At 56.6% G+C, this 25,266-nt stretch overlaps 1 protein-coding gene across 5 annotated transcripts in view; it reads right to left on the reverse strand.

The window, feature by feature from the left end:
• Window positions 1–25,266, reverse strand: part of KATNIP (katanin interacting protein) — a 117,756-nt gene that overhangs the window by 5,501 nt on the left and 86,989 nt on the right. For all 5 annotated transcript variants that reach the window (XM_060172742.1, XM_060172739.1, XM_060172738.1 and 2 more), the window contains 8 exons: window positions 24,857–25,069; window positions 17,556–17,696; window positions 12,961–13,717; window positions 8,123–8,815; window positions 7,522–7,727; window positions 5,067–5,145; window positions 4,263–4,440; window positions 115–280 (listed from right to left, as the gene is read on the reverse strand). In XM_060172742.1, coding sequence (XP_060028725.1) covers window positions 115–280; window positions 4,263–4,440; window positions 5,067–5,145; window positions 7,522–7,727; window positions 8,123–8,815; window positions 12,961–13,717; window positions 17,556–17,696; window positions 24,857–25,069 — 2,433 coding nt within the window. The remainder of the gene's footprint in view (window positions 1–114; window positions 281–4,262; window positions 4,441–5,066; window positions 5,146–7,521; window positions 7,728–8,122; window positions 8,816–12,960; window positions 13,718–17,555; window positions 17,697–24,856; window positions 25,070–25,266) is intronic.

Consider the following 25,266-nt stretch of genomic DNA (forward strand, 5'->3'; position numbering starts at 1 on the left):
TGCTGGGGCTCCAGCCCGGGTGGTGACTATGGCAAGGCAGGACCCCTCCCAATGGGCTCTCTCTCTGTGTCCGCAGCCCTGGGCTCACAGCACCTGCCCGCCTCGTCCGCTCACCCCGCGATAGGTGTCCTCGGGGGACTTGTTGTAGTTCCAGAAGCGCAGGCCGGCGATGCTCTGGGCGCCGTCGAAGCGCACAGTGAGCAGGTGGTCCCGTCCGGGGGAGAAGGGCACCAGCCACATGTGTGCGTCCTCCATGGTGACATTGGTGCCGTCGATCAGCCTGTGGGGGGGCGGCGTGAGGGGGCGTCCGGCCCCTGGGTGGTCTGCAGCCTGGGCCCCCAGAACCCCAGCCTGTGTGAGCACGGGGGTGGTGGGGGGGTCGCGTCATGTGAGCCTGAGTCAGGAAGCGGGAGGCCGTGAGGCAGCCCACCTGGACCACACTGCTCCCCGGCGCCAGCCCGGCCCCTGCCATGCTGAGGGGAGCCCCCGGCCTCTCTCTCCTGTTCTCCCCACAACCTGTCTCTGAAAAGCCAACGCTCCCCAGCACCAGAGCCCTGGCGGTAATGACAGCAAATAACCAGAAAGCAGGAGAAAGTGGTGGGCTGTGCTGCTCAAGGTGAGAGCCAGGAGAGGGTCAGTCCTTCCTTCCTTCCTTCTTAAGGGCACTGGGAAAGATCATGGCCGCAAGGAGTCCACTTCTGGAATTCCTCCCCACCCCCACTGACTCAGTGTGTGGAAAAGAGATAGCTGCAAACACACTCATGTCCTTCCACAGGCCGAAGAGAAGCCCAAGGCGGCCGGCGGTCGGGAGCGGGCTCCATCTGTCCGCAGAGTGAGAGGATGATGGTGGCAGCCGCAAAGCGGCACAGAGGCTCCATCGGCCGGACTCTCAAGCTTTCCCTATTTCTCTCTGTTCTAGCAAACAGATTGTTAAAGAAGAAGAGGTAGGGGAGAGGGAGAGGGAGAGGGAGAGAGAAACTAAGGAAGCCAAGGCTGGGCAGCTCTCACAAGTGGGAAAACAGGGCTGCAGGTCTCTCTATTTACCTACCTACCTCTCTCTCTATCTCTCCATCTCTCCTTCCCCTATTTCTCTCTGTTCTAGCAAATAGACTGTTAAAGAAGAAGAGGTGGGGGAGAGGGAGAGGGAGAGGGAGAGGGAGAAGAGGGAAAACAGAAACCCCAGAAAGCAGCAAAGAGAAAGCAGCACACCACCAGCACGGCCCCAGCCCCGCCTGCCTGTGCCCCCACAGGGACCCAGCTCAGCCTCCGGGTGCCCTCCCCACCCATCCGCCCACCTTCCTGGTGACTTTGCAGCTTGATTTGAAAGATAAACATTTTTTTTCTTCTTCATCCCTTTTACATTTGAAAAGTTTTCGATTTGGAATGAATTTTTACCGTCTTAAGTGTTCACGCAAGTCAGTAATGTTTCCTTTCCCTCTAAAAGGCTGTTATTAAATTGATGAGTACTGAGTCGTACACCGGCTGGCATCTCAAAACGACAGAAATCCAGCAGTTGAGAGCTGGGGTGTTTGTGGAAATGGGGAGTGAGGTCGGCTCCCAGAAAACCTCGTGTTCCTCTCTGCAGTCACCTCCTTGCCCACCCCTGGTCCTGGGGGGCCGCCTAGGAGCAGAGCTGAGGGTTGCTGGCTTTACAGAGGAGGGTCCCTACAGGAAGGCTCCTTCCTGCTGTGTCCACCTGAAACCAAGAACACAGCAGCCACGGGGGCAGGGAGACCCCTGGGGCCAGAGCGAGGAGCCCCTTCCGGCGGGAGGAGGAAGAGGAAAGGCCCCTTCCATGCAGGTGAGCAGACCGCACCATTCCTGCTCGTCAGGAGGCCAGAGGATCTACCTGCTGCTCTCGGAGGGTCAGACGCTCCCTGTGTCTGAGAGGGTGGACAGGGCACCGTGGAGTAAGGTGGCCGTGCAGCTGACTGTGGACTGGGGGCCATGGGTGTGCTTAGAAGCAGGAGTACTGAGGACATGGTGGATGTGTTTCTCTTCTTTACGATTTGCCATTTACTTTTTTTTTTTTTTCCTGCTAGGGTTGTCACAGTTCTACCTTTCCCAACAGTCTTTTTTTTTCTTTCCTTTTTTCACTTGTTGTTGGTAGAAGTGGCAAAAAGAAATAGGGAGGGAAGGAGGGAGGGAGATGAGAGACACCTGCAGACCTGCTTCACCACTCCTAAAGTGTCTCCCTCCATAGGGGGTGGGGCTTGAACATGAACTTGGTAAAGTGCGTGCTCTACTCGATGAGCTACGAACCACCTGGTCCTTAAGAATTTCTTTTTGGAGACTGGACAGTAGCGCAGCAGGTTAAGTGCACATGGCGCAAAGTGCAAGGACCTGTGTAGGGATCCTGGTTCGAGCCCCCAGCTCCCCAGCTTCAGGGGGAAGCTTCACAAGTGGTGAAGCAGGTCTGCAGGTGTCTTTCTCTCCCCCTCTCTGTCTTCCCCTCCTCTCTATTTCTCTCTGTCCTATCCAACAACAGTAATAATAATAATAATAAACCAATGATAAACAAAAGGGGAAAAGGCCTCCAGGAGCAGTGGATTTGTTGGGCAGGCACGGAGCCTTAATCTTGGAGGCAAAAAAAAAATTTTTTTTCCCTCTTTTTCTTTTTCTTTTCCTTTTCCTTTTTGAGACAGAGTCAGAAACCACAGCCCTGAAGCTTTTCTCCAGTGCAGTAGGGGCTAGGCTCGAACCCAGGGCAAACACATGGCAAAACAGTGTCCTATCCAGGGGAGGTGTGGAGCACCCTGTGAGTGTCTGGCTAGCATCTGCTCTCGCTCACCTTGTACGAGCGCAGTTTACATGGTACAGAATCCATGTTCGCCAGCTGCTCACACTGATGGCAGGGCCACAGCAGGTGTTAGAAGCTCAGTTTGGGGGGAGGAAACCATCACACTGACAGTTCTTTTTGTCTCCAGGGTTATCTCGGGCTCGGTGCCTGCACTACAAATCCACTGCTCCTGGAGGCCATTTTTTCCCCATTTTGTTGCCCTTATTGTTGTTGTTACTGTTGCCATTGCTGTTGTTGGATAGGACAGAGAGAAGTGGAGAGAGGAGGGGAAGACAGAGAAGGGGAGCGAAAGACAGACACCTGCAGACCTGCTTCACTGCTTGTGAAGTGACTCCCTTGTAGATGGGGAGCCGGGGGCTCGAACCGGGATCTGTACGCCGGTCCTTGCGCTTTGCGCCACCTGCACTTAACCCGCTGCGCCACCACGCGACTCCCAGAACCACATACTTTAAAGGGCGCCAGGGAGCCTGTCCTGGAAACTGAAAGACAAAGGCCGCTTTCTGTGTTTGCGCCTTGGGACAGTCACCCCCGGAAATTCTCCTATTAATTAGGGGTAGGAGTGGGGACTGATAGCATCACTGGTTCACAATTTTTAAAAAAATATTTCATCTATTTATTTATTATCAGATAAAGGCAGAGATAAATTGACGGGGGGGGGAAGCCCTGTTTCACCACTTGTGAAGCGTTCCTCCTGCAAGTGCGGAGCAGGGCCTCGAACCTGGGTCCTTGCACACTGTAATGTGCACTCAATTACTTACCCGACCACCTGGACCCCAAATTCACAATTTCTAGCAAGCAACCTGGCCACTGAGCCTCTGGCCATCAGTGTCACAAAAGGCCTGACAGACACTCTGTGAGTCCTAAAGGGGGTGAAACACAGGGACCCCCACGCCCCTGGGCCAAGTCTTGTGGCAATGGTCAAATCATTGCAACAGGCCCCTATACCTGAGGAATGATTTGAGAAATAAAAAAGATCGGCACAAAGAGGAGGTTAGATAATCACACAGACAGGTAAAACCCAGACTCTAGAGGGCAAATCCTCTGGTTTCTTCAACAGATTGATTCACAAGAGGAAAAAACAAAACGGGGAAAGCAGGGAGTCCAGCAATTACAATCACAATGTCCGGAACTTATCTGGATCGCAAGTCAAACAATCAGAATGCAGGAAGCTTATCCGATACCAAACCAGCCAATCACAAGGCCAAGTGCTCGTCTAGACACCAAACCAGCCAATCACAAGGCCAAGTGCTCGTCTAGACACCAAAACAGCCAATCGCAACGGAAGGTGCTTATCTGGATACCAAACCAGCCCCTACTTTTGAGACCCTGGAATCCAGAGGTGGGCTCGGGGAGCCAGTGAGGCTGGGGACTCGGGAATATGACCCCCCAGATCCGACTGCAGAGTGGGATGGAGTACTTTGGAAGCCACCCCCCACCCCCCCGCCGGCCTGGGGACACTCACTTGTCCAGGGTTCGAGAGTCGTCCCTGTACTCAGGGAGGTCATTGAGGTCTCTGGGGCAGGCAGAGAGCTGGTGTGGGCTGAGGGACAGTGCCTGGCCGTCCTTGCCCACCACCTCCAGGCCCGTGAGCCCCAGGTAGTGCACGTCCCCCCAGGAGGCGGTGAAGTTCAGCTGGAGGCCTGCAGTGGGGGGGGGGGGGCGTGAGTGCCCGGGGAGGGGTCGACCGATGACTGGAGCTCTGCCCGCCTGGACCCGGGCTCCATTCACTGGGTGTCCAGCCTGTGTGCTGCCCATCCCTCGAACCCAGGTCGTCCAGGGGACATAGGCCTGTGCTGCCAAAGCTGCCCAGGCCCTGTGCCCCTGGTCACCAACTCTGTCACCTCCCTGCTAACCATCCCGGAGTGGCTTCCCCACAGAGGCCACTCCAGACCCCGGCCCCCTGCATGTCTGGCCGCCTCTACCCAGACAACCTTTCACACCTCCCTTCTCCTGCCCAGCCCAGGGCCTTGGCATGTGCTGCTCTCTCTCTGTGTCTCGAGCAACCAAAGCCTGCTCCTCGTTTTCGCCAAGCTTAGGGCCATGGTGACCCAGTGCCCCCACCCTGCTTCCCACAAGTGTACAGCCAGGACAGTGGGCAGAGAGACGGGACTGTGCCACAGAGCGGCAAATGCCGTGAGCAAAACAAGATGGCAGTGGGGTGGTCAGGGAGGGCCCTCCTGTCTCTGTGGAGAGTGCTGGACTTTGTGGCTCAGCCCTCATGCCCCCAGTGTAGTGCACACCCCGCCCCCACCCGGGAGATACTCACAGATCCCGTGGTAGACCCCCGGCTCGGGTGTGGTGGTCTCGAGGACAGGAGAGCTGGGGGGCAGCTCTGGCTCCAGGCCCTGCATGGGGTTTGGGGGGTGGGGTGGGGAGAGAGACCTGAATGATTCTGTGGTGGGCTGGCTTGTTATTTCCCGGCTACTACTGCCCAGCCAGTGTCCCAAGTAGGCCCATGCCTAGCACCTGGGGGCAGGGGCTGCCCCAAAGCCTAGTGTGCTTGAGTCCCCTGCAGAGGCTGGGGGTGAGGGGGGGGGGGTTGATGGGGTATGGGGGATAAGGCGGCCGGGCTTTCTGGAGAAGGAAAGGATCAGCAAACGCTCAGCTAGTGAGCCAAGGGAGGGAGGGAGAGAAGGAGGTGGAGGAGGAGTTGTTCTGAGCCTAGAACGTGGCTCTCAGCCCTGGGCCTGGGCATCTGCATTTGGGGAGCTCCCCCATGGGCAGCCAGGATAAGGAATGCCTGGTCTTCACACCCAGCACACTTCTCTGGCCTCAAGGTAGACAGTACACCCACTGGCCCGGTGAGGGACACTGTGGCTAAAACACTGGACTCTCAAGTGTGAGGTCCTGGGTTCGATCACCGGCATTGCACGTGCTAGAGTGATGCTCTGCTTCTCTCTCTCTCTCTCTCATTAATAAACACATCTCTAGGGAAAAAATGTCTGCCCCAGAGGTGAGGCCTCAAAAATGCCTGCACCATCACAGGCAGGGAAGCTGGCATGGAGAGCAGTGGAGTGGCTGGTCTGGATCTTGGGGTTCTGGCGAGATGGTGCTGGGGGGCCCGTGAGACAAGTCCAAAGCCCCCAGCCTGATGCCTGAGCGCCCCTCCTCCCCTCCAGGACACCCAGATGGGCTGGACAGCTGCAGGCAGGCCCCGCGCTATTCTCGCGGGAAAGAGACGGGACCCTCGGCACCCAGAGGTGGAGGGTGACCAAGGCCTCGAGGTCAAGGGCCAGCTGGCAGCCGTCCGGGCTCCCTTTTGTGTGGGGGATGTGACAGCGAACCACCCAGACCTGCCTCTTCCAGGAGACTGGGGCACCTGCCTGTCACTGGGTGAGCAGGGGAGCCACCTCCCCCTCTCCCACAGGGGACCAGGTGCCTGCCCCTCCACCTGACTGCTACTCTGCCTCCTCTTCCCTGGGGAGCGGAGGAGCCCTCAGGAACACCCCCAGTCACTTTCACTGTCTTTGACTAGGCCTGACCTTTGCCTAAAAAAAAAAAAAAAAAAAAAAAGATGCTTCTGTTCCTTAAGGGGGAGGGAAGCTGCTCAGCTTTGGCATATGTGGTGCTGGGGATTGAACCTGGAACCTCATGCGTGCAAGTCCTGTGCTCCGCTGCTGAGCATCTCCCTGGCCACATTTATTATTTATTTTCCCTTTTGTTGCCCTTGTTTTTTTTATTGTTGTTGTAGTTATTATTATTGTTGATGTCATCATTGTTGGATAGGACAGAGAGAAATGGAGAGAGGAGGGGAAGACAGAGAGGGGGAGAGAAAGACAGACACCTGCAGACCTGCTTCACCGCCTGTGAAGCGACTCCCCTGCAGGTGGGGAGCAGGGGGCTCGAACCGGGATCCTGACGCCGGTTCTTGCGCTTTGCACCACATGCACTTAACCCGCTGCGCTACCGCCCGACTCCCTTATTTATTTTTATTAGCAGGGCTTCAGTGGAGTTTTGCTTCTGCTCCCAGTGAAGTCTTCCCTTCCTCCCCTCCCTCCTTCCCTTTCTCTCTCTCTCTTTCTCTCTCTGAGTTTGACACACAGACAGAGAGAAGGAAAGACACCACAGCACTATTCCACCATTTCTCAAGTTTCCCCCTTAACATGATGCTTCCACCTGAGGACTGGGGCCTCGAACCCAGGTCCTTGAGCACAGCACAGAGCACACACTCCCAGGTGAGCCCTCTTCCAGTCCCCACACTTGTGCTTGTTTTTAAAGCTGCTTGCCAGTGAAACACATGGGCTTTGGAGCTGAGGGCCCTGGCTTTGCTCCTCTCCCTTGGGGGTGGGGGTGGGGTGGGGACTGAGCCTCAGCCTGGCCTCCGCAGACGGCTGGGGATTCAGCCACTCAAGGGGACTTGTGCTGAGAAACTACTGGCTGGCCTGTCCCCAAACACCCAGGCATGATCAGAAAACCCAGCCACAGCAAAAGCCCTCGGGCCTGCCAGCCCCCCGCCCCCACCCCTGGAGATGCCAGGGCACTGGATGCCCTCAGATTTTGATTAAACTTCAGATGCTTTCTCCATTTGGCTTTTGGGGGAAAAAATCATAATTAGAGAATGAAATATGACACACGGGACAGAAAATGAAGAAGAAAAATGGGAGACGTCAGAACAGGAGCAGCCGCCGTGCAGAGCAGATCTGCCTTCATTCTCCATCCACCCCTCCCCCCGCAGGGAACCATCTGGGGGCCCCTCCTGGCACCCCGCCCCAGAGTCCTACCCACTCCTGGGCTCCCAGCCCGGGCTGGGTGAGGGGCCGCTCGTCCCCGTCGCCGGCGGCCGTGCGGGGCCTCGCGGGCGCCCCCTCGCTCTGCGGGCCGCTCAGGCTCATGGCCGCCACCCCCAGGCTCTCGTCACAGCAGAAGATGGCCTCCAGGATGTCCTCGTCCGTGGTGAACAGGATGGTGTCGCCAAAATGCTCTGGGGCTGCGCAGAGGAGGGACTCAGCCCTGGCCCTGGGGCGAAAGCCACGTGGCGCTTTGGGGCTGGGGACCCCCCCAATCACAAGCTGCTCTGTGGGGTGCAGCCTCTGCACACGGACCTCGCGTCCATCTGTCCACCTGCCCTTGCAAGGGGCGGTGGTACAGGCGTGGTGGGTGAGGCTCTGTGCCCACTCAGCTCTCCCGGGGGTTCCAGAACCTGCTGCTTGGATGTAAGGCCAGACAGAGCCTGCGGCCTTCCTCACTCCTGGAGGCTGGTTTTCACGTCTTTCTTTCATTTTTAACAGTGAGAGAAAGAGCACTCAGGAAGAGACAGAGAGGAGAGACCCCTGCAGCCCTGCTCCCTTGCCCCCGCCTTGGGGATGGGCCTGAACTCCGTACCTCCAGCCAGGGTCCCCGAGGCCTTGGCTATCTCCCCGCGGAAGATGCAGTGCCCGTCGAGCGTCATGGCCACGTCGCGGGCCCCGCGGCAGGAGTGGATGCGCGACTTGTTGTAGTTCCACACACGCACCAGGGCCACGTGGCAGGGCCGCTCGAAGTCCAGGGTCACTGTGTGGGCGTGGCCGGGCGTGAAGGGTGCCAGCCACACATGCATGTCGTCCTGGGTGTGGTGCACGCCGTCCACCAGGTTGGCGGCCACACGTGGGTCCCGGCCATAGGCGGGCAGCACGTTGATGTCTGGGGGCTCGGCCCGCACGGCGGTGATGGCCACAGGCTCGCCCCCCGCGCTAAACACCTCAATGCCGTTCAGCCCCACGTAATGCCGGTCCCCCCAGGTGGAGCGGATTTCCAGCACCAGGCGCTGGCCATAGGGCAGCTCGGGGATGCGGAAGTCGTCCTCGCCGTCCTCATCGGGCACGGGGGCCGGGGGGCCGGGCACAGGGTCGGGGGGCTGCGCGGGCGGGGGCTCCATGAGGCTGTGCCGGGACCCCCGAGGCGGCTGCTGCTGCAGGAAGTCATCCAGGATGTCGCCCTGGACATCCAGGGCACAGATGCGGCCGCGGTGGGAGCGGTCGAAGGCGCTCAGGGAGTCCCAGGACTCGTGCAGTAGGTGCTCGAGGGACCTCGCGGCCTCTGTGCGGAGATGAGGACCCCATGAGGAGGGAAGAGGGGGACCCCATAAGGGTGGGAGAAGGGGACCCTGTGAGGTGGGAGAGGGGGCCGGTGAGGAAGGGAGACCGGGATCCCATGAGGAGGGGAGAGGGGGACCCCAAGAGAAGGGGAGAGAGGGACCCTGTAAGGGGGGGAGAGGGGGACCCTGTGAGGTGGGAGAGGGAGACCCGGTGAGGAGGGGAGACAGGGACCCCTATGAGGAGAGATGGGACCCCATGAGGAGGGGGGCTCGCTGACTCCAACTAGGACTGGGGAACCTTCTAGAGACTGCTGTAGCCGCTCCCCAAGCCAACCCGCAGGCCCCATGTTCCTAGACCACACTGGGTGACCCCACCCCCTGGGACACTAAGGTTAAAAAAAGAGTGTGAGTGTGAGTGTGAGTGTGAGTGTGAGTGTGTGTGTGTGTGTGTGTGTGTGTGTGATGAAATGATCTATAAGGGCCGGTGCTGGTTCATCCAGTAAAGCAGACACACCACCATGACCAAGGACCTGAGTTTGAGCCCCAGCTTCCCACTTGGAGAAGCTTCACAAGTGATGAAATGAGACTGCAGATCTCTGTCTCTCTTGTCTCCATCTCCTCCTTCCTTCTCAGTGTCACTATCCAGTAAGTTTAAAAAAAAAAAAAAAGATGACTCTGGGCTCTTCTCATAAAAGTAAATACCAAAAGGGGGGGAAAAAAAGCACAGGACACTGGGAAGCCTAGAGTCATGTGGGCACTGAGCCCCAGCACTGAGCAGGTGGGAACAGCACCGTGTGGGCACCTCCCCCTGAGCCTGCCCTGCTGCCGACTGTGCCACCGGGCCTGTGGTGGGGGCTCCACGCCCACGGGGCACAGTGTTCGGCAGCCGACCCCAGTTCTTTCTGCAGGCGGGTGAGAAGCAGAGGCAGGTGGAGGAGAGACACCACAGCGAGACTCCACTGCATGGGGGGGGGCGGTGGCTCGAAACCAGAACCTCGTGGGAAAGTGTGTGTGCTGCCAGCTATTTTGTGAAATGGAGCAGTTTGCTTTTTTTTTTTTTTAAAAAAAAAAACACCTGGCTGGCTCATATATATATGTGTGTGTATGTATGTATGTATGTATTTATTCCCTTTTGTTGCCCTTGTTGTTTTATAGTTGTAGTTATTGTTGTTATTGATGTCGTCATTGTTGTTAGATAGGACAGAGAGAAATGGAGAGAGGAGGGGAATTCAGAGAGGGGGAGAGAAAGACAGACACCCGCAGACCTGCTTCACCGCCTGTGAAGTGACTTCCCTGCAGGTGGGGAGCTGGGGGCTCGAACTGGGATCTTTACGCTGGTCCTTGAGCTTTGCGCCACCTGCGCTTAACCCGCTGTGCTACCGCCCGACTCCCAGCGCTTTGCCGCTTTTAAATTCTTTGCGTGGGTTTTACATCTGTGTGATTCCAGCGCTCTTGCCAGGCTGTCTTCCAGATTGAGAGAGCGAGAGAGAGGGAAGAGACACCACCACACTGCACCACCACTCCTGAAGTTCCCCTCTGTACAAGCCTCCCATGTGGTGTGGTGGGGGGGGGGTAGGGGGGGGCTCGAACCCAGGTCCTTGCACATGGTAAAGTGTGTGCTCTACAGGACAGGCTGTCTTCCAGCCCCCCAAAACTGTGCTTTTTAAACTGACTTGTTTATTTTTAGGAGGCAGGTGGGAGAGAGAAGCCAGAGCTTATGTGGTGCAGAGATGGGGCCCAGGGCCTCCCACACGCCAGTCCTGCACTCTGCCACTCAGCCACCTCCTTGGCTGAAGCAGAATCTCTTCCATGTGCCTTGACCTTTCTTTGAGAGGAAGAAAATAAATACATGTTTTTGTTTTTTCTTTCATCTTGACAACACTGGGGCTTCACAGTTCCAGGGTGACTTTTTTTTTCTGATAGAAAGACAGAAATAGAGAGACAGATATCGAGACCACAGCGCCAGAGCTTTCCTAGGTGTGGGGGCTGGGCTTGAACCTGGCTCGCACCCCTCACAGAGCAGGCACACTATCCAAGGGAGCTATCTTGGCGGCCCTAAAGGACTGAATCAATCTCTCTCTCATACCAGAGAGACCCAAACACCACAGGGCTTCTGGCACTGCCACTGCCACACACCGTGGGCTGGACCTGGGTCCCCAAGCACACCGGCCTGGGCCTGTGCGCTGATGCCCTGAGCCCTCTCCACAGCCCCCCACTTTCAGTTCTCCAAGGACGCAGCTGCCTGTTAATCCGGGAGGGCCTCCTGGGCTGAGCCAGCACCCCTCGCCCACAGCCCCAGCGCCTGGGACCTGTGACCAGGGCCCCAGCCCCCAGCCCCTTGGGGACAGGCCAGGGCCCCTCCCTCTGGCAGCTCTGGACAGGCGGCCGCCCCTTCCAGCCTCCAGGGCAGGTGGACCGAGACCAGCCAGCCCTGCTGCCTGGCAGAACTGTGTAGAAATGGCCGAGTCCATGTGGCAGGTGGCTCCTCAGCCCAGCCGGCACCTCAGGGTACTCCCGGGAGCTGACTTCCCTTCCACAGATGGTGGCACTGGCTGTCCCTGGGCGGGGGCCCTCGGTCGTTGTTGGGGTGACACTCCACCAAACCCCCAGGCCTCAGGCAGCGCTGGCCCTTGGTGCCCTCTGCTGGGGGAGTTCTCCTCTCCCCCTCTCCTGGCCGGCCGGGCTCCATCAACTACTCCTCTCTCCAGAGCCTTCCATCACTCCTTTCCCCACTGACACCTTCCCTGCTCACGGCCTGTAGACTCACATCAATCTCTCTCTCTCCCACAATGGAGAGGGAGCGGGAGGGAGCCAACCTTGTTCTGGGGGACCCTCCCCAGCCCCCCGTGGCCCAGCAGCGCCTTCCCACCCCCCCCACCACCCCGCAGAAGGCCTGCAGCCCCTGCCGCCCTCACCCATGAAGCGGCTCCTCCCAGCAGGGACATTATCCTGCTGCCCAAACCCAAGTCCCTCCTCCTGGGACCCACACCCCGACTTCCCTCTGGGGACCCCTGCACCCCAGCCCATCCAGCTTAGGCCAGTGCCGGGTGCAGGGCAGGCACCCAGGAGAGGGGGCTCTATTTAGATGGGCACCAGTCAGCGGGCGGGTGTGGGTGAGACATGGCCCCCCGCCATTCTGCCACCCTGTGTGGACACCTGCCTCTGAAGCCCATGGAGGGAGGGGAGGGGTGAGCACGAGAGACAGAGTGAGTGCTGGGTGTCTGGATCCAGCCACGCCTGCTGGATCGGCCCCTCCAGCTGCATCTTGTCCGCCTTCCTTCCCCCTCTGCCCTGTGCCCTGCCTCAGGCTCTGAGGTCCCAGGTTCAACTCCCAGCACTACCATAAGCCAGAGCTGAGCAAGGCTATGGTAAAATAAATAAATAAAATAACATAACATAAATAATAAAGCCATCCCTCTAAACACCCTGTTAGGTTCTCAGTAAAAAAAGGAGGAGAAAGAGGTGGAGGAGGAAGAGGAAGGAAAATGAAAACAAGCAAGATGCAGAACTGCTTCTGGCAGAGACCAGCACAAAGGCAGGTTTTGAGCCTGAGTTTCTTCATGTCTGGGAACTGTCACGAGGCCTGTATTAACTGCCACCAGCGCAGGACACAGACAGGTGCCTGGTGACTTGTCCCATCCCGAGCCCTGTTTGCTCTCTGTCCAGCTGATGACCGAGGAGTGGATGCCTGGCTCCGGCAGCCAGTGGATCGCTCCTGCGACAGTGGAGGTGGAGCCAGACCCCTGTGCGGCTCCCCTCAGGGCTGGGAAGCCACTTCCTCTGCACAGAGCTGAGCCCCCCAGGAGCCGGGAGGGGCAGAGGGTGCAGCCCCGGAAGCTTCCTCAGTCCCTGTTGGCGCTGTGTCTCAAGACCTAGGCCGAGACAGTCGACTGGTGCAAGACCAATGGGTGAGGGGACAGACCTTGGTGGCCGTGACAACTGGGCCATGGGTTTGACGCCAAAGCGTGTCCTGACCCTCTCGTGTGCCTGCCCCACCTCCATGGTCCCCGAGATGGTGGAGCCCCTCCCTATGCAGAGGGGGAAACAGGCTCCAGAGCTTAAAGGGCTCCATTCTAGACTGGGGCCAGAATGAGGGGTGAGAGACGGCCATGGATAACGAACGAATGCTGTGGGCTCGGCCGCTTACCTTGGCCGACAGGGACCAGGCTGTCTCCCTGGCAGCTGCTGGTCGTGTCCTTCTTGGGGCCCCTTCTCCCGCTGGCAGGGCGCCCCCTTTGGGCAGGCCGGGGGAAGATGTCGAAGTCGTCTCCACAGTCTTGGGCTCTCTCTCTAGCAGCGGGTGCGTCCTGGCTGCCGGGCCCCTTCTCTCCGGCCTCGCCCCCTCTGGGGCCCTCGCCTGCATCACTGGCCCAGGGCCGCCTGCCCGTCCAGTCCGGGTGCCTCTCAGGGCTCAGCCAGGGGGGCTTGGGCCTCCCACCGGGCTGTTTCGGCCCCTGCTCCTGGGGAGAAGGCTGCAGCCAGGATGGTGCTGTCCTCCCAGGGGGCCCTGGGGCCTTGCTGCCCAAGAGGCCCTGCAGTTGCTGACTCAGCGACAGCTCAGCATCTGGAGGCGGCGAGGGGACAGGGGCTCCAGGCGCTGTGCCTCTGGAGGCCGGACCCACTGGCCAGCTGCACTCCTCCTCCTCCTCCTCCTCCTCCATCCTCCACCTGCCGTCCTGGGAGTTTTCTCGCCAAGCGGCTCCCCTCGGCTGAGCGTCAGCCCTGTCCTCATCGGTGTCCCCTGCCCCAGGGGTGTCCCCAATGTCCTCCTGGCTGCTCTGGGGCCGCTCAACCGGTGGGGCCAGGGGGATGCTCTGGCCTGCACCCCCTCGGGCCAGTCTGCCGTCGAAGACCAGGCTTTTGTTGACATAGAGCCTCACGTGCTGGGCGCCAGCGTCCAGGTCCTGGGAACACACAAGGAAAGGAGTGAGGCACACGCCCTGCTGTGCCAGAAAGTTCTGGAAGGATGGGATGAAAAGGAGGAAGGTGGAAGGATGGAGACACCAGCTTTAAGAGGCTGGGTCTCACTGTACGGGCTCCTTGCTCTGTGAGTCACAGGCCGAGCAGAGCGGCCTCTGCCTCTGGCCAGCCAGCGCCTGCTGTGTCTCTTTGGAGCCTGCTGGCTGCTCTCTGGCTCCTGGGGTCTACTTCACTCTGCCAGGGGAAAGGAAAGGGGCTACTGGAGAAACACTCCCAAGGAGCACTGGGAGGGGAGGACGCTGGCAGACTTGTGACCAGGGATTTGGAGCGGGCAGGACTGGACAAGCAACACTCCCTGCACCCCTGCCTGGTTATGGCCAGAAAATGCAGAAGGGTACCCCCTTCAGGGGCCCCCCATGTAAAAACAGGAAGACTCTGGCACCCCTCCCCCTCCCTCACTCTAGGCCCATGTGTCTGTCTCTCTGTCTGTCTCTGTCTCTATGTCTCTCTCTTTCCTCTGCTTTGCTCATCTTGCTGAAAGTGGGTAAAGCTTCTTGTGATTCTCCCCCATGGATATTCATCTGGGACCCCGCCAGCAGAGCTCACAAGCCCTCAGTCCTTGGCCTTGTTCCCTTCTCTCTTCCCCGTGAGTTCCTCTCCTCAGGAGCAGACCTGGCCTGAGCGCCACACCCCTGTGACACCTCGAAGTAGGGTTTCCTGGGGCCACATGCCCTCTGGATGCAGACTCCCCAGCTCCTTTGGGCTTCACACTTGGGGTGAGCTGCCAGCAGAGCCACAGACAAGGGTTCGAGTACAGAGGCTTTATTTGGCAGGTGTTCCCAAGAAAGAATGGAGAATGTAAGACAAGGTAGGAGAACCCCTTCCCTTCCAAAGTGTTTCTGAGGGTTGTGGAGGGTGGAATCAGAGCCTTGTGTGCATGCAAGGTTTCACTGCTCTGGGTGGCCTTCGCATTAGAGACCAAGAGAGGGAGAGACCCCACAGCACTGAAGCTTCCCCTGATGTGGGGGGGGGGGGGCCTGGCTCACATACAGGGCAGAGCAGCATACTAACCAAGTGACTCCAGTGTCAGCTTGGCTGCTCTCTGTCCCTGACCTCGTCTCCCAAGTTCCTGGCATCCAAAGGAACCGTGTGACCACTCCTCTTGGGTAAGTGACAGGCCCACTCTGAACACGACCCAGACAGACTTATTTTGCTCTCTCTCTCCACCCCCCCCCACCCCCTTGATCCTCTTTCCTCTTCCTCCTGTTCATTGTGACAGAGAGAAAGTAAGGGAAGGGCAAGAGAGAACATCAGTGCTCAGGGCCTGTGCTGTGATAGACTTAGCAATCTCCCCGGCCCCTAAACGGAATTCTTCCTTCCTTCCTTCCCTCTCTCATCCTTTTTTATTTTTAATGATTTTTATGTAGAGGGTAAGAAACAGGGTTCAATCCCCCAACCCCACCTACGGGGGGAGGGGACTTCTTGAGCAATGAAACAGACCTACAGGTGCCTCTCTCAGTATTTATCTAAATAAGTAAAATTTTAAACGAGAGAGACAGGCGAAGAGAGGGCAGAGAGTCAGAGAGACAGCACTGCCCCACCACTTGGGAGCTGGGGTGCTGACACCCACGCCTCCCACCCACACCCCCAGGAGTATCTTTTCCAGTAAGAGATTCTGCACCTCTCTTGCTCCCAAGCGTTTTCTTGTCTTGTGTTCTACATCAGCCAGGGTTGGATCCGTTCCCTGTGTGGACCTTTCCTTCCTTGGATTCTCAGGCACAAAACACTGCCCTGAGCAGCCCTGTCTCCCAGGCCGAGCTGTATCTCCCATAGACTCTTGTTTTATCTCCTCTAAACCACACAGAAGCAGCGTCTCCAGGGAATACTGGGTCACGGCAACCTGTTGCTGTGTTTACGTGTGTTCTCTGCCCCTGGCTGGCTCCGGCAAATAGATGGGCGGGCATTACACGTGTAGGTGGGGCTGCGGGGAGCCAAGCACGCAGCCCCGAACCCCCCAGCCCCCCACAGGCCTGGCCCTGGAAATGCCCATCAGAGACATAGTGATGATGCAAAGAGACTCTCCTGCTTGAGGCTCTGAGATCCCAGGTTCAATCCCCAGCACTACCATCAGTCAGAGCTGGTCTCTCTCTCTTCTTTCTCTCCGTATCTCTCTCCTTAAATATAAATGCAATATAAGAAAATAATTTTAGGGGTCGGGCAGTAGTGCAGCGGGTTAAGTGCACATGGCGCAAAGTGCAAGGACCGGCGTAAGGACCCCGGTTCGAGCCCCTGGCTCCCCGCCTGTAGGGGGGTCGATTCACAGGCGGTGAAGCAGGTCTGCAGGTTTCTATCTTTCTCTCCTCCTCTCTGTCTTCCCCATCTCTCTCCATTTCTCTCTATCCTATCCAACAACAATAACAACAATAATAATAACCACAACAAGGCTACAACAACAAGGGCAGCAAAAAGGGGGGAAAATGGCCTCCAGGAGCAGTGGATTCATGGTGCAGGCACCGAGCCCCAACAATAACCCTGGAGGCAAGAAAAGAAAAGAATTTTAATAAAAGAAGGGGGATGGGACATGCTGGAGGGTCCTGGCCTCCCCCCGCCCCCACAGTGGTTCCCAGAGATGGCTAGCATGGTAAGGGCACACACTTTATTTACTACACACAGGGACCAGGGCTCAGGACCCCCCCCCCCAGCCACACCCTGGGAGCAGCCTGCAAAAGGGGAGGCTTCACAAGCCATAAAGCAGTGCTGGAGTATCTCTCCTCCCTCTCTGCTTCCCACCCTCTACCTGCAAGTGAGTGAATGAATGAATGAATGAGTGGATGGATGAATGAAGTCTGCTGGGAGTGGTGGAATCATGCAGGCACAAAGGCCCCCCAAGAACCCCCTAGTGGCAAGAAAAAACAATCCACCTCTGAAACCTGGATTCTCCGTTAGCGAGGCCTTCAGCTCACTGTGTATTTCTACCTGTAGTTGCCTGCCAGCTCTGTAAGGTAGGTGTGTGTGTGTGTGTCTGTGTGAGTGTGTGTGTGTGTGTGTGTGTGTGTGTGTGTAGCCGTGTCTCACACATATGCAGCCTCACTACCCCAGCTACTTTTTCCTTCAGACAGAAAGGCAGAAACAGAGAGGGAGAGAAGCACAGCACTGAGCCCCCCGATGCTGGAAGACCTCCCCCATGGTGTTGGGGCTCCGAGCCTCTAACTCCAGTGTCCTGAGCCTGACCCAGCTCATACTCCAGGCCAAATGATGGGAGGATCACAGAGGAATGTGTAAAAACAACAGGCTGGAGAAGAGAGGACAGGGCAAAGGTGGAAGGGAAGGGTCTGCAGCCAGTGGGTGCACCCAGAGAAGCCAGGGTCCCCCGTTTAACTACAGGCTGGCAGGCAGACTGGTTGCCCCACCCGCTCCAGGCCTAAGGTCTGAGGAACCTGGTGTCTGGCTATGTGAGTCTTTGCGGGGACACCGTGCTGCCCCGGGACTCGGGGAACCTCCCTCACCCTCAGTGCATGACAGTCACTTCAGCTCTGGCTCATGGTGGTGCCTGGGATTGAACCTGGGACGTCTGCTGTCTCATGCACAAAGGTCTGTTTGCAGAACCATCAGGCTGTCTCCCCAGCCCTCTGAGTTGGTTTCTCTTTTCCTTCTTCCCCCAGAGTGGCCCACTTTCACTTCCTGAACCCTCCAGAAGATTCTACCAAGGCCTGTGGCTGTCAGGCACCTGCCGCAGTCAGGAGGGGGTGTCAGTGGGCCTGGGAGTCAGCTAGCAGGAGTCCCCATACCTCCCAGGAGCCACGCTGAGCGGCTGCTACTTACGTCACTGCCGGTCGCTGGATGGTTCCGGACCTGGATCCTGGTCAGGCTAAAGCAGGGCAGCTGCTGGGCATTGCGGATTGCAAAGAAGAGCTGGAGCGGCGGGTGGAAGGGGCAGGTCCATTCGGACGGAGCCTCTTCATTCTACAGGCCAGGGGAACAGTGGTCAGTGAGCTCCTGCCGCCTCACCATCACCTTGAGTGCCCCCAGTGACCCTGGGGGGGCCTCTCCCTGCTCAGTCAGGTTGGGCTGAGCTCTCACTCTGCCTGGACAGCAGGGGACCCCCCTGACCCTCAGCACCCCAGTCCCCCTGACCCCCAGTATCCCAGTCCCTCTGGCCCCCAGCACGCCAGTCTCCCTGGCCCCTAGTATCCCAGTCCCTCTGGCCCCCAGCACCCCAGTCTCCCTGGCCCCTAGCACTCCAGTCTCCCTGGCCGCCCAGCACCCCGGTCCCCCTGGCCCCCAGCACCCCAGTCTCCCTGGCCACCCAGTACCCGGTCCCCCTGGCCCCCCAGCACCCCAGTCTCCCTGGCCCCCAGCACCGAAGTTTCATGGCCGCCCAGTCCTCAGGCCCCCAGTGCGTATCTAACCTGCCAGCCGTCTGTATCTCTGTGTAGCAGTGAGCTGGGTGCTAATGGACTTAAGTTAAGGCTCTGAGCCCAGCTCTGGGGGTGGAGGGAGAGACTGGGGGGGGGTCATGGTGGGGGAAGCCAACACTCATGCTGTTGGATTAACCTGACAAACACAGCCTTTGGTTTCTCATTTATGAGAAGCCCTGTTGAATTTTTTAAAAAATTAAAGTGGTTCAGGTAGGTGTGTGCTGGCGTGGGGCCGGGGGACTGCTTTTGCTGCTGTCAGGCTTGCCAGGCCGTGTGTGAGGTCCCTACTGGAGTGGGGGGCAGGGGGAGGTGGGGGGCACAGTTCCTCCTTTAAAGAGTCCTGGCTCTGTGGAGACCATTCTGCAGGGGGTCCCAGGCATCTCTGGGCCTCAGTTTGGGGGTCTCTCCCACCCAGCTCAGCCAAGGAGGTTCAGCTCCTTCCCTTCACATCGCCTCCCACTCCCGTCCACCCCAGGAGGCCACAATTTCCCGTTTTTGGTCCCAGGGTTAGCACTGGGGCTCAGTGCCTGCACGACTCCCCCACTCCCAGGTTTGGGTTTTTGTTTTTTAATTTGTTTTTGGGAGAGAGGGTGAGAACAGAGGGAGAGGGGTGCAGAGAGGCAGAGAGCCACCTACACCACTGCTCCAATGCTTATGAAGCTCCCCTTGAATAAATGAGTGGGTGAACGCCACCCCACCTATACCGCCCTGAGTGTCTACACACACACACACACACACACACACACACACCGCCCTGAGTGTCTACACACACACACACACCACCTCAAACGTCTCCCTTCTCTAGGGAGAACACTGTCAGCTGTATCAGGATCTGGCCGCAAGGCTCCTGTTTGGCCTGTGAAGTGTTGTTAGGAGGTGAGTAGGTGCACACAGCTTCTGGGGGGAGGGCTGCCACCCCTCACTGCCACACCCCAGTGCAGGCTCTCTGGCTTCTCTGCAGGCGTGGGAGATGGGGTGGTCTGTGGCTGGAGCCCAGTGTCCCCCCACACCCCCGTGTCACTGCCTGTCCTCACTGGCCTCTGACGCTGCTGAGGCTGCAGCTTTGATCAGGAGCTTCGCCCGCATCTGGGATCTCAGCAGGCTCCCTGTCAGTCCTGAGCCGACAGAACTGGGGGGCTGGGGGGAGGTTAGCCGCCACTGGGGCTCGCTGCTCCCCCACCCCAGGCCCAGGAGACCCGGCCCAGCTGCGGGAGAACAACGGGGGCCTGTCCCGGTGACAACGGTGCCTTTCAGTGGGGGAGGAGGCTGCTTTTGTTGGGGGGTGCGGGGAGATGAGTTCAAGGGGTTCTGGCTTGTTCTCCAGCTCAGCAAGAACTCCGAGTGCTCTGAGCAGCTGTGAGGGATCAGGAGACCGCGGCAGGCTCACTCCCAGGCCGGCAGGGAGTCACCCAGAGAAGAGGGGGCAGGGATGGGGCGTGGCCCATCATGTTCCTGCCAACGGTGAACTTCTGGGGGGGGGCGGCAAGTGGGGATGGGGTGCTCGGAGAGGACATCATGGACCTGCCCACTGGTGAGTAGCCAGCCAGGTCAAGGCTCTCAGAGGTGCAGGGTGAACCCCAGGAGCCAGGCCTGCAGTGGGAACCCAGAAGGCAGAACAAGTAGTGGTGCAGTCTCTCTGACTCTCTTTTTAGCTATTTTGTTTATTTATTTAGATAGAGACTGAGAGAGAGAGAGGAGAAAGACGGATACCTGCTTCACTGCTTGTGAAGCTTCCCCCCCACTGCAGGTGGGGACTGGGGGCTTGAACTCTACCATAAAAATAAATAAATAAATAAAATTTAAAACGTGCACCATGAACAGTAAAAATATGCAGATATAAAACCCCAGTAAGCCCTGATGACAAAAAAATTAAAAAGAGAGGGAGGAGGAGGAGGAGGAGGAGAGGGATAGATAGATGGAGGGAAGTATTCTGTTTAGGGCTGAGCTGATCACTCAGTCTATTAAAGCACAGGACAGGAGCCAGGGTTTTTGTGTCAGGTGTCAGTATGTGGCCCCCCCCAGAAAAAAAAGAAAAAGAAAAGGTCAAAGTCAAGCAGTGGCAAACTGATGCTTAAAGGTATCTGATCTAAAACCCAGGAGGTGGCGCAGTGGGTAAAGCACTGGGCCCTCTAGCATGGGGTCCCGAGCTGGACCCTAAGCATCGCATGTGCCAGAGGGAGGCTCTGATTCTCCCTCTCCTCTTTCTCTAGCCTTACATCAATTTTAAAAACTCTAATTAAAGTCAACTTTAATCACTTCGTGACTCAGTTTTGGTTGAAGGTGTCGAGGGGCAGGCAGACTTTGTCATTTGATGTGTGGAAATTCAGCTGTCCCCAAACTGCCTGTTTGAAATACCGTTCTCTCCCACTGACTGGTCTTGGCGTCCTTGCTGAGAATCCGCCGGCTGTTGACGCCTGGGCCCATCTCTGGACTCCCGAGTCGAGTGCACTGACATATGTCTCCCCTTATGCCAGCACCAAGCAGCTTGCTTGCTCAGTGGAGTTAACTAGGAAGCGTGAGGCCTCCAGCTTCGTTCTTCATTCTTCCCAGCAGTCTCCAGACTATTGTGTGTCCCTCAGTTTCCTGTGTGTATTTTAGGACCAACATGGCAATTTACACACACACACACACACACACACACACACACACACACACACACACACACACACAGAGCAGCTGGGACTTTAAAAGCACAGCGTCAGATCAGTAATTTGGGCATCAGTGCCATTTAAAAGCTATTAAATCTCCCAGAACAAGGACATGGGTTTCTTCCTTTGTTTAGTTCTTCAGTTTCTGTTGACAATGTTTTGCACTTTTCAGAGCGTAAGTGGTGCATTTTGATGACATTTGTTCCAAAGCCCTCAATCTCTGTACACTATTAGACATAAAACTGTCTCCTTGGCTTCCTTTGATTGTATTTATTTATTACTGGATAGAGATGGGAGAGAAATTGAGATGGGGGAGATAGAGAGGGAAAGAGACAGAGAGACACCACTTGTCAAGCCATCCCCCTGCAGGTGGGGACCAGGGGCTTGAATCCGGGTCCTAGCGCACTGTGATGTGTGTGCTTAACCAAGTGTGCTACCACCTGGCCCCTGGTTTCCTTTTAGAATTGTCCATTGCACGTATACCTGTGGAACTGTGATGACTTGTTTTTGAATATTGACCTTTTATCTTGTGTTCTGAGCTTGACTTCCGTTCTTCTGGTTCAGCTTGAGGACCCCTTGGTCACAGATCCGAGGTGACATCGCCTGCTATTACAGTTCTCTTCCTTCCTCTCCAGCTTCGTATTTCCTGGCTCAGCTGTCCTGGGTGGGATCTCCAGTGGGATGTTAACAGCTGGGATGAGGGGGTTAGGCAGTGGAGCACCTGGTTAAGTGCACACATTATAGTGCACAAGGACCCGGGTTCAAGCCCCTGTCTCCACCTGCGGGGAGGCAGCTTCATGAGTGGTGAAGCAGGGCTGTGGGTCTTTCTCTCTTTCCCTCTCTATCTCCCCCTCCCCTCTCAGTTTCTCTCTGGCTCTCTCCAGTAATAATAATAGTCATATAAAAGTCATATGGGATGATCTCACTCTCAGGCAGAAGTTGAAAAACAAGATCAAAAGAGAAAACACAAGTAGAGCCTGAACTGGAATTGGTGTATTGCACCCAAGTAAAAGACTCCGGGGTGGATTGGGGGGAGAATACAGGTCCGAAAAGGATGGCAGAGGACCTAGTTGTGGTTGTATTGCTATATGGAAAACTGGGAAATGGTATGCATGCACAAACTATTGTATTTACTGTTGAAAGTAGAACATTCATTCCCCAATAAAGAAATTTAATAATAATAATAATAATAATTTAAAAGTCAGGATGGAAGTAGGCACCTTTGTCTTGTTCCTGATGTTAGGGAGAAAGCTCTCAGTCTTTTGACCACATGGTAGCTTTACAGCTGTGGGTTTCTAAGGTACCCTTTTGAATGTTCCCATCTGCTCTTGGCTTATTGGTTGCTTTTATCATGAAACGGGCTTGAACTCTGTCAAATCCTCTGTTGAGTCTTTTAAGATGGCTTGTCATTATCCAGTGATTAATTGCAGTCACTGATGTCTCCGTGTTAAGCAACCCTTCTAGTCCTGGGATAAATTCCAGCAGGTCTTCTGGGTAAGTCCCCTTCTAGACAGCAAGGTTCAGTTTGCTGATAGTCGGCTAAGGACTGTTACATCTGGACACATAAAGGGTGCTGGCCTTTGACTTCCTCTGATGTCTCTGTCTGGCTCAGGTGTCAGGGTAACACTGGCCTCATAAAACGAGTGGAGAAGTGTGCTCTCGTCTACAATCCCGAAGATTTTTGTGATAAATTGGCATTAGCTCATTAAGTATTTGATGAAAGTCACCCGTGCCATCATCTGGTTCTTGGTTTTTCTTTGTCGTTTTTAAAAAAATATTATTTATTTATTTTCCCTTTTGTTGCCCTTATTGTTTCTCTTTAATTGTTGTTGTAGTTATTGTTGTTGTTCTTGATGTTGTTGTTGTTGTTAGGACAGACAGAAATGGAGAGAGGAGGGGAAGACAGACACCTGCAGACCTGCTTCACCACTTGTGAAGTGACTCCCCTGCAGGTGTGGAGCCGGGGGCTGGAACCGGGATGCTTATGCTGGTCCTTTGCACTCTACTGCCCGACTCCCCTCTTCGTAGCTTTTTCTTTTATCTTTTAATTATTATTATTGTTACTATCTCAACTTTTCTACTTTTTCTTGAGTTAGTTTTATGGTGATTTGAGTCTTTCTAGGGAGAGACAGCTTCTTCGTGTCTGCTGAGGACAGAGGGAGATGGCACAGTGGGTCCCCATCAAAGCCAACAAGGCTGTTGGTGCTGAGAGGCCAGCTCTGCTTTGCACACCTCCTCGTTGCCCCGCTCTGTGCACAGAGGACAGAAAGGGACGCCAGGGCAGGCCAGGCAGCTCACATGGGGGAGGGGGGACATGGAGGAAGCTGGGGTTCCCGTAGGGAGCTGGGGACTGGACTCTTCCTAAGGAGGGGATCACAGAGCAGTTGATCTCAGTCTGGATGCCCAGCCAGCTCTGCGTCTGTGCTACCCAGGAGAGTTTCCCTCCCCTCCCCTCCCCTCCCCTCCCCTCCCCCCCCCCCGTCCCCTCCCCTCCCCTCCCCTCCCCTCCCCTGTCTCTAAGTCATCCTGGAGCAGTAAAGCCCTGGTGGTGATAATAAATAAATAAACCCAGCCACTTGCTCCTGTGTGATGGGGGAAACGGACTCAGAGAAGGCAGGAAGTCGCCCAGGGCTACAGAGCCAAGACCAGAACCTGGGTTTCCAAAGCATCCCTCGCACCCCAACCCACGCCCTGCTCCCCTTCTTTGAAATGGTAATAATAATCATTACACCTGCTTCTGGGTAGCATTCACAGGACCCACGGCAATGACACCGCTGCAGATTCTGAGAGCCAGAACTGGCTGACGTCCCCTGAGCTAGAGGCTCAGCTCCTCAGCTCCTGCCACATCCGACCCTTACAGAGATCAGCCCCATGTCACAGATGGGAACGCGAGGTCCAGGACAGGGGAGCTGCTGCAGTCCTGAGGCTGGAACGGTCAGCTCTGACCCCAAGCCCTTCTGCCCTGTGTAAACACTCCGTGTCTCTGGCCCTCGGCACTGTGGCTGGCGCCGGGGAGACTCAGCCCACGGTGCTGTCTGCGTGTTCCGCACCCTGGAGAGGGCGGTTCACTGTGTTTTGAACAGATAACAGATGCCACAGCAGGTAATTTACACATTGCCAAACAGCGCCCTGGGATGTCTTTCTTTTTCATATGCAATTTTTTTTTCCAGCCAGGGTTATCGCTGGGGCTGAGTGCCTGCACAGTTCCTCTGATCCCAGTGGCCCTTTTTATTCCTTTTCTTTCCTCTAGTAGAGGGTGAGAGTCAGAGATACACAGAGAGAGGTAGAGAAACACACACAGAGAGAGAGAGAGAGAGGAGGGACACCACAGCCCTGCTCCAGCACTTGTGAAGCACTCCCATGTGGTGGCTGGGGGCTTCTGGTCACCCTGGTCCTGGCCTGCTCAGTGCCCAGCCCCAGGAGACACCTCTGTCCCCTGCCTGATGCTCTGCCTGGCAAAGATGACACTGCTGGGCTGTGGTGTCAGGTTAGCTCAAGGCCTCTGTGTCTAGCCTCCTGTGGCAGGAATGAACAATGCCAGCGCTTTGCTTGCTTGCTTCCTTCCTTTTCTATTTTTTAAATATTTGTATTTATTACTGGGAAGAGACAGAGAGAAATTGAGAAGAAAGGGGAGATAGAAAGGGAGAGAGACAGAGAGACACTTGTAGCCCTGCTTTCCCCCTGCAGGAGGGGACCAGGGGATTGAACCTGGGTCCTCGCGCACTGTAATGTGCCAGTGCCAGGCCCCCCGTTCTTTCTTTCATTCATTCTTTCTGTATTTTCTTTTTTAAAAACCGGTTTGATGATTAAGGCGAGGAGGATTGCCCCTTGGTGGCCTGGAAATTGCTCAGCAAGCAGAGCGCTGGACTTGACTACCCGAGGTTCCTGGTTCTGTCTCGCATGAAACTCACTCGTATGAGACCAGTCATGGAATGTTCCAGAATCTTCCGGGCATTTGACCTTGGCCAAGTCAATGCCCCTGGGGAAACAGCCACACACACACACACACACACACACACACACACACACACACACACACACTTATGGCTCCACTTACGGTGAGGTTTCTGGTGACCAGGAGGCCCAGGTCCCCGGGCGAGTCGGTGCCTCTAATGTCCACATCGTGAGGTGACACGTGCAGCTTGGTGTCGCTCTGGTCGAAGAACTCGATCTCCGAGAGGCCCACCCGTGAGGGGTCGCCCCAGTTGGACAGGATCTCCAGGGTCACGTACACGATGTCCTGGACCTCCGCCTCCAGCCTGGGCTCCTCCTTGATGGGAGAGAGGTTGGGGGTGAAAGTGTGAGCGGTGGGGCTCAGCTCCCCACTCCACAAGGCATCGTCTGACCTCTCAGTGCCACGGGGTCCCTGTTGGCCCCAGGAGGACGCGTGAGGCACCCACCAGACTTGAGAGACCCCTGTGGTGGGAGCAGAGACAGGGTGAGAGACACAATGAGCCCTTGGTCCAT

Source organism: Erinaceus europaeus, chromosome 15 (assembly GCF_950295315.1).
Source record: "Erinaceus europaeus chromosome 15, mEriEur2.1, whole genome shotgun sequence".
Classification (NCBI taxonomy): Eukaryota; Metazoa; Chordata; class Mammalia; order Eulipotyphla; family Erinaceidae; genus Erinaceus; species Erinaceus europaeus.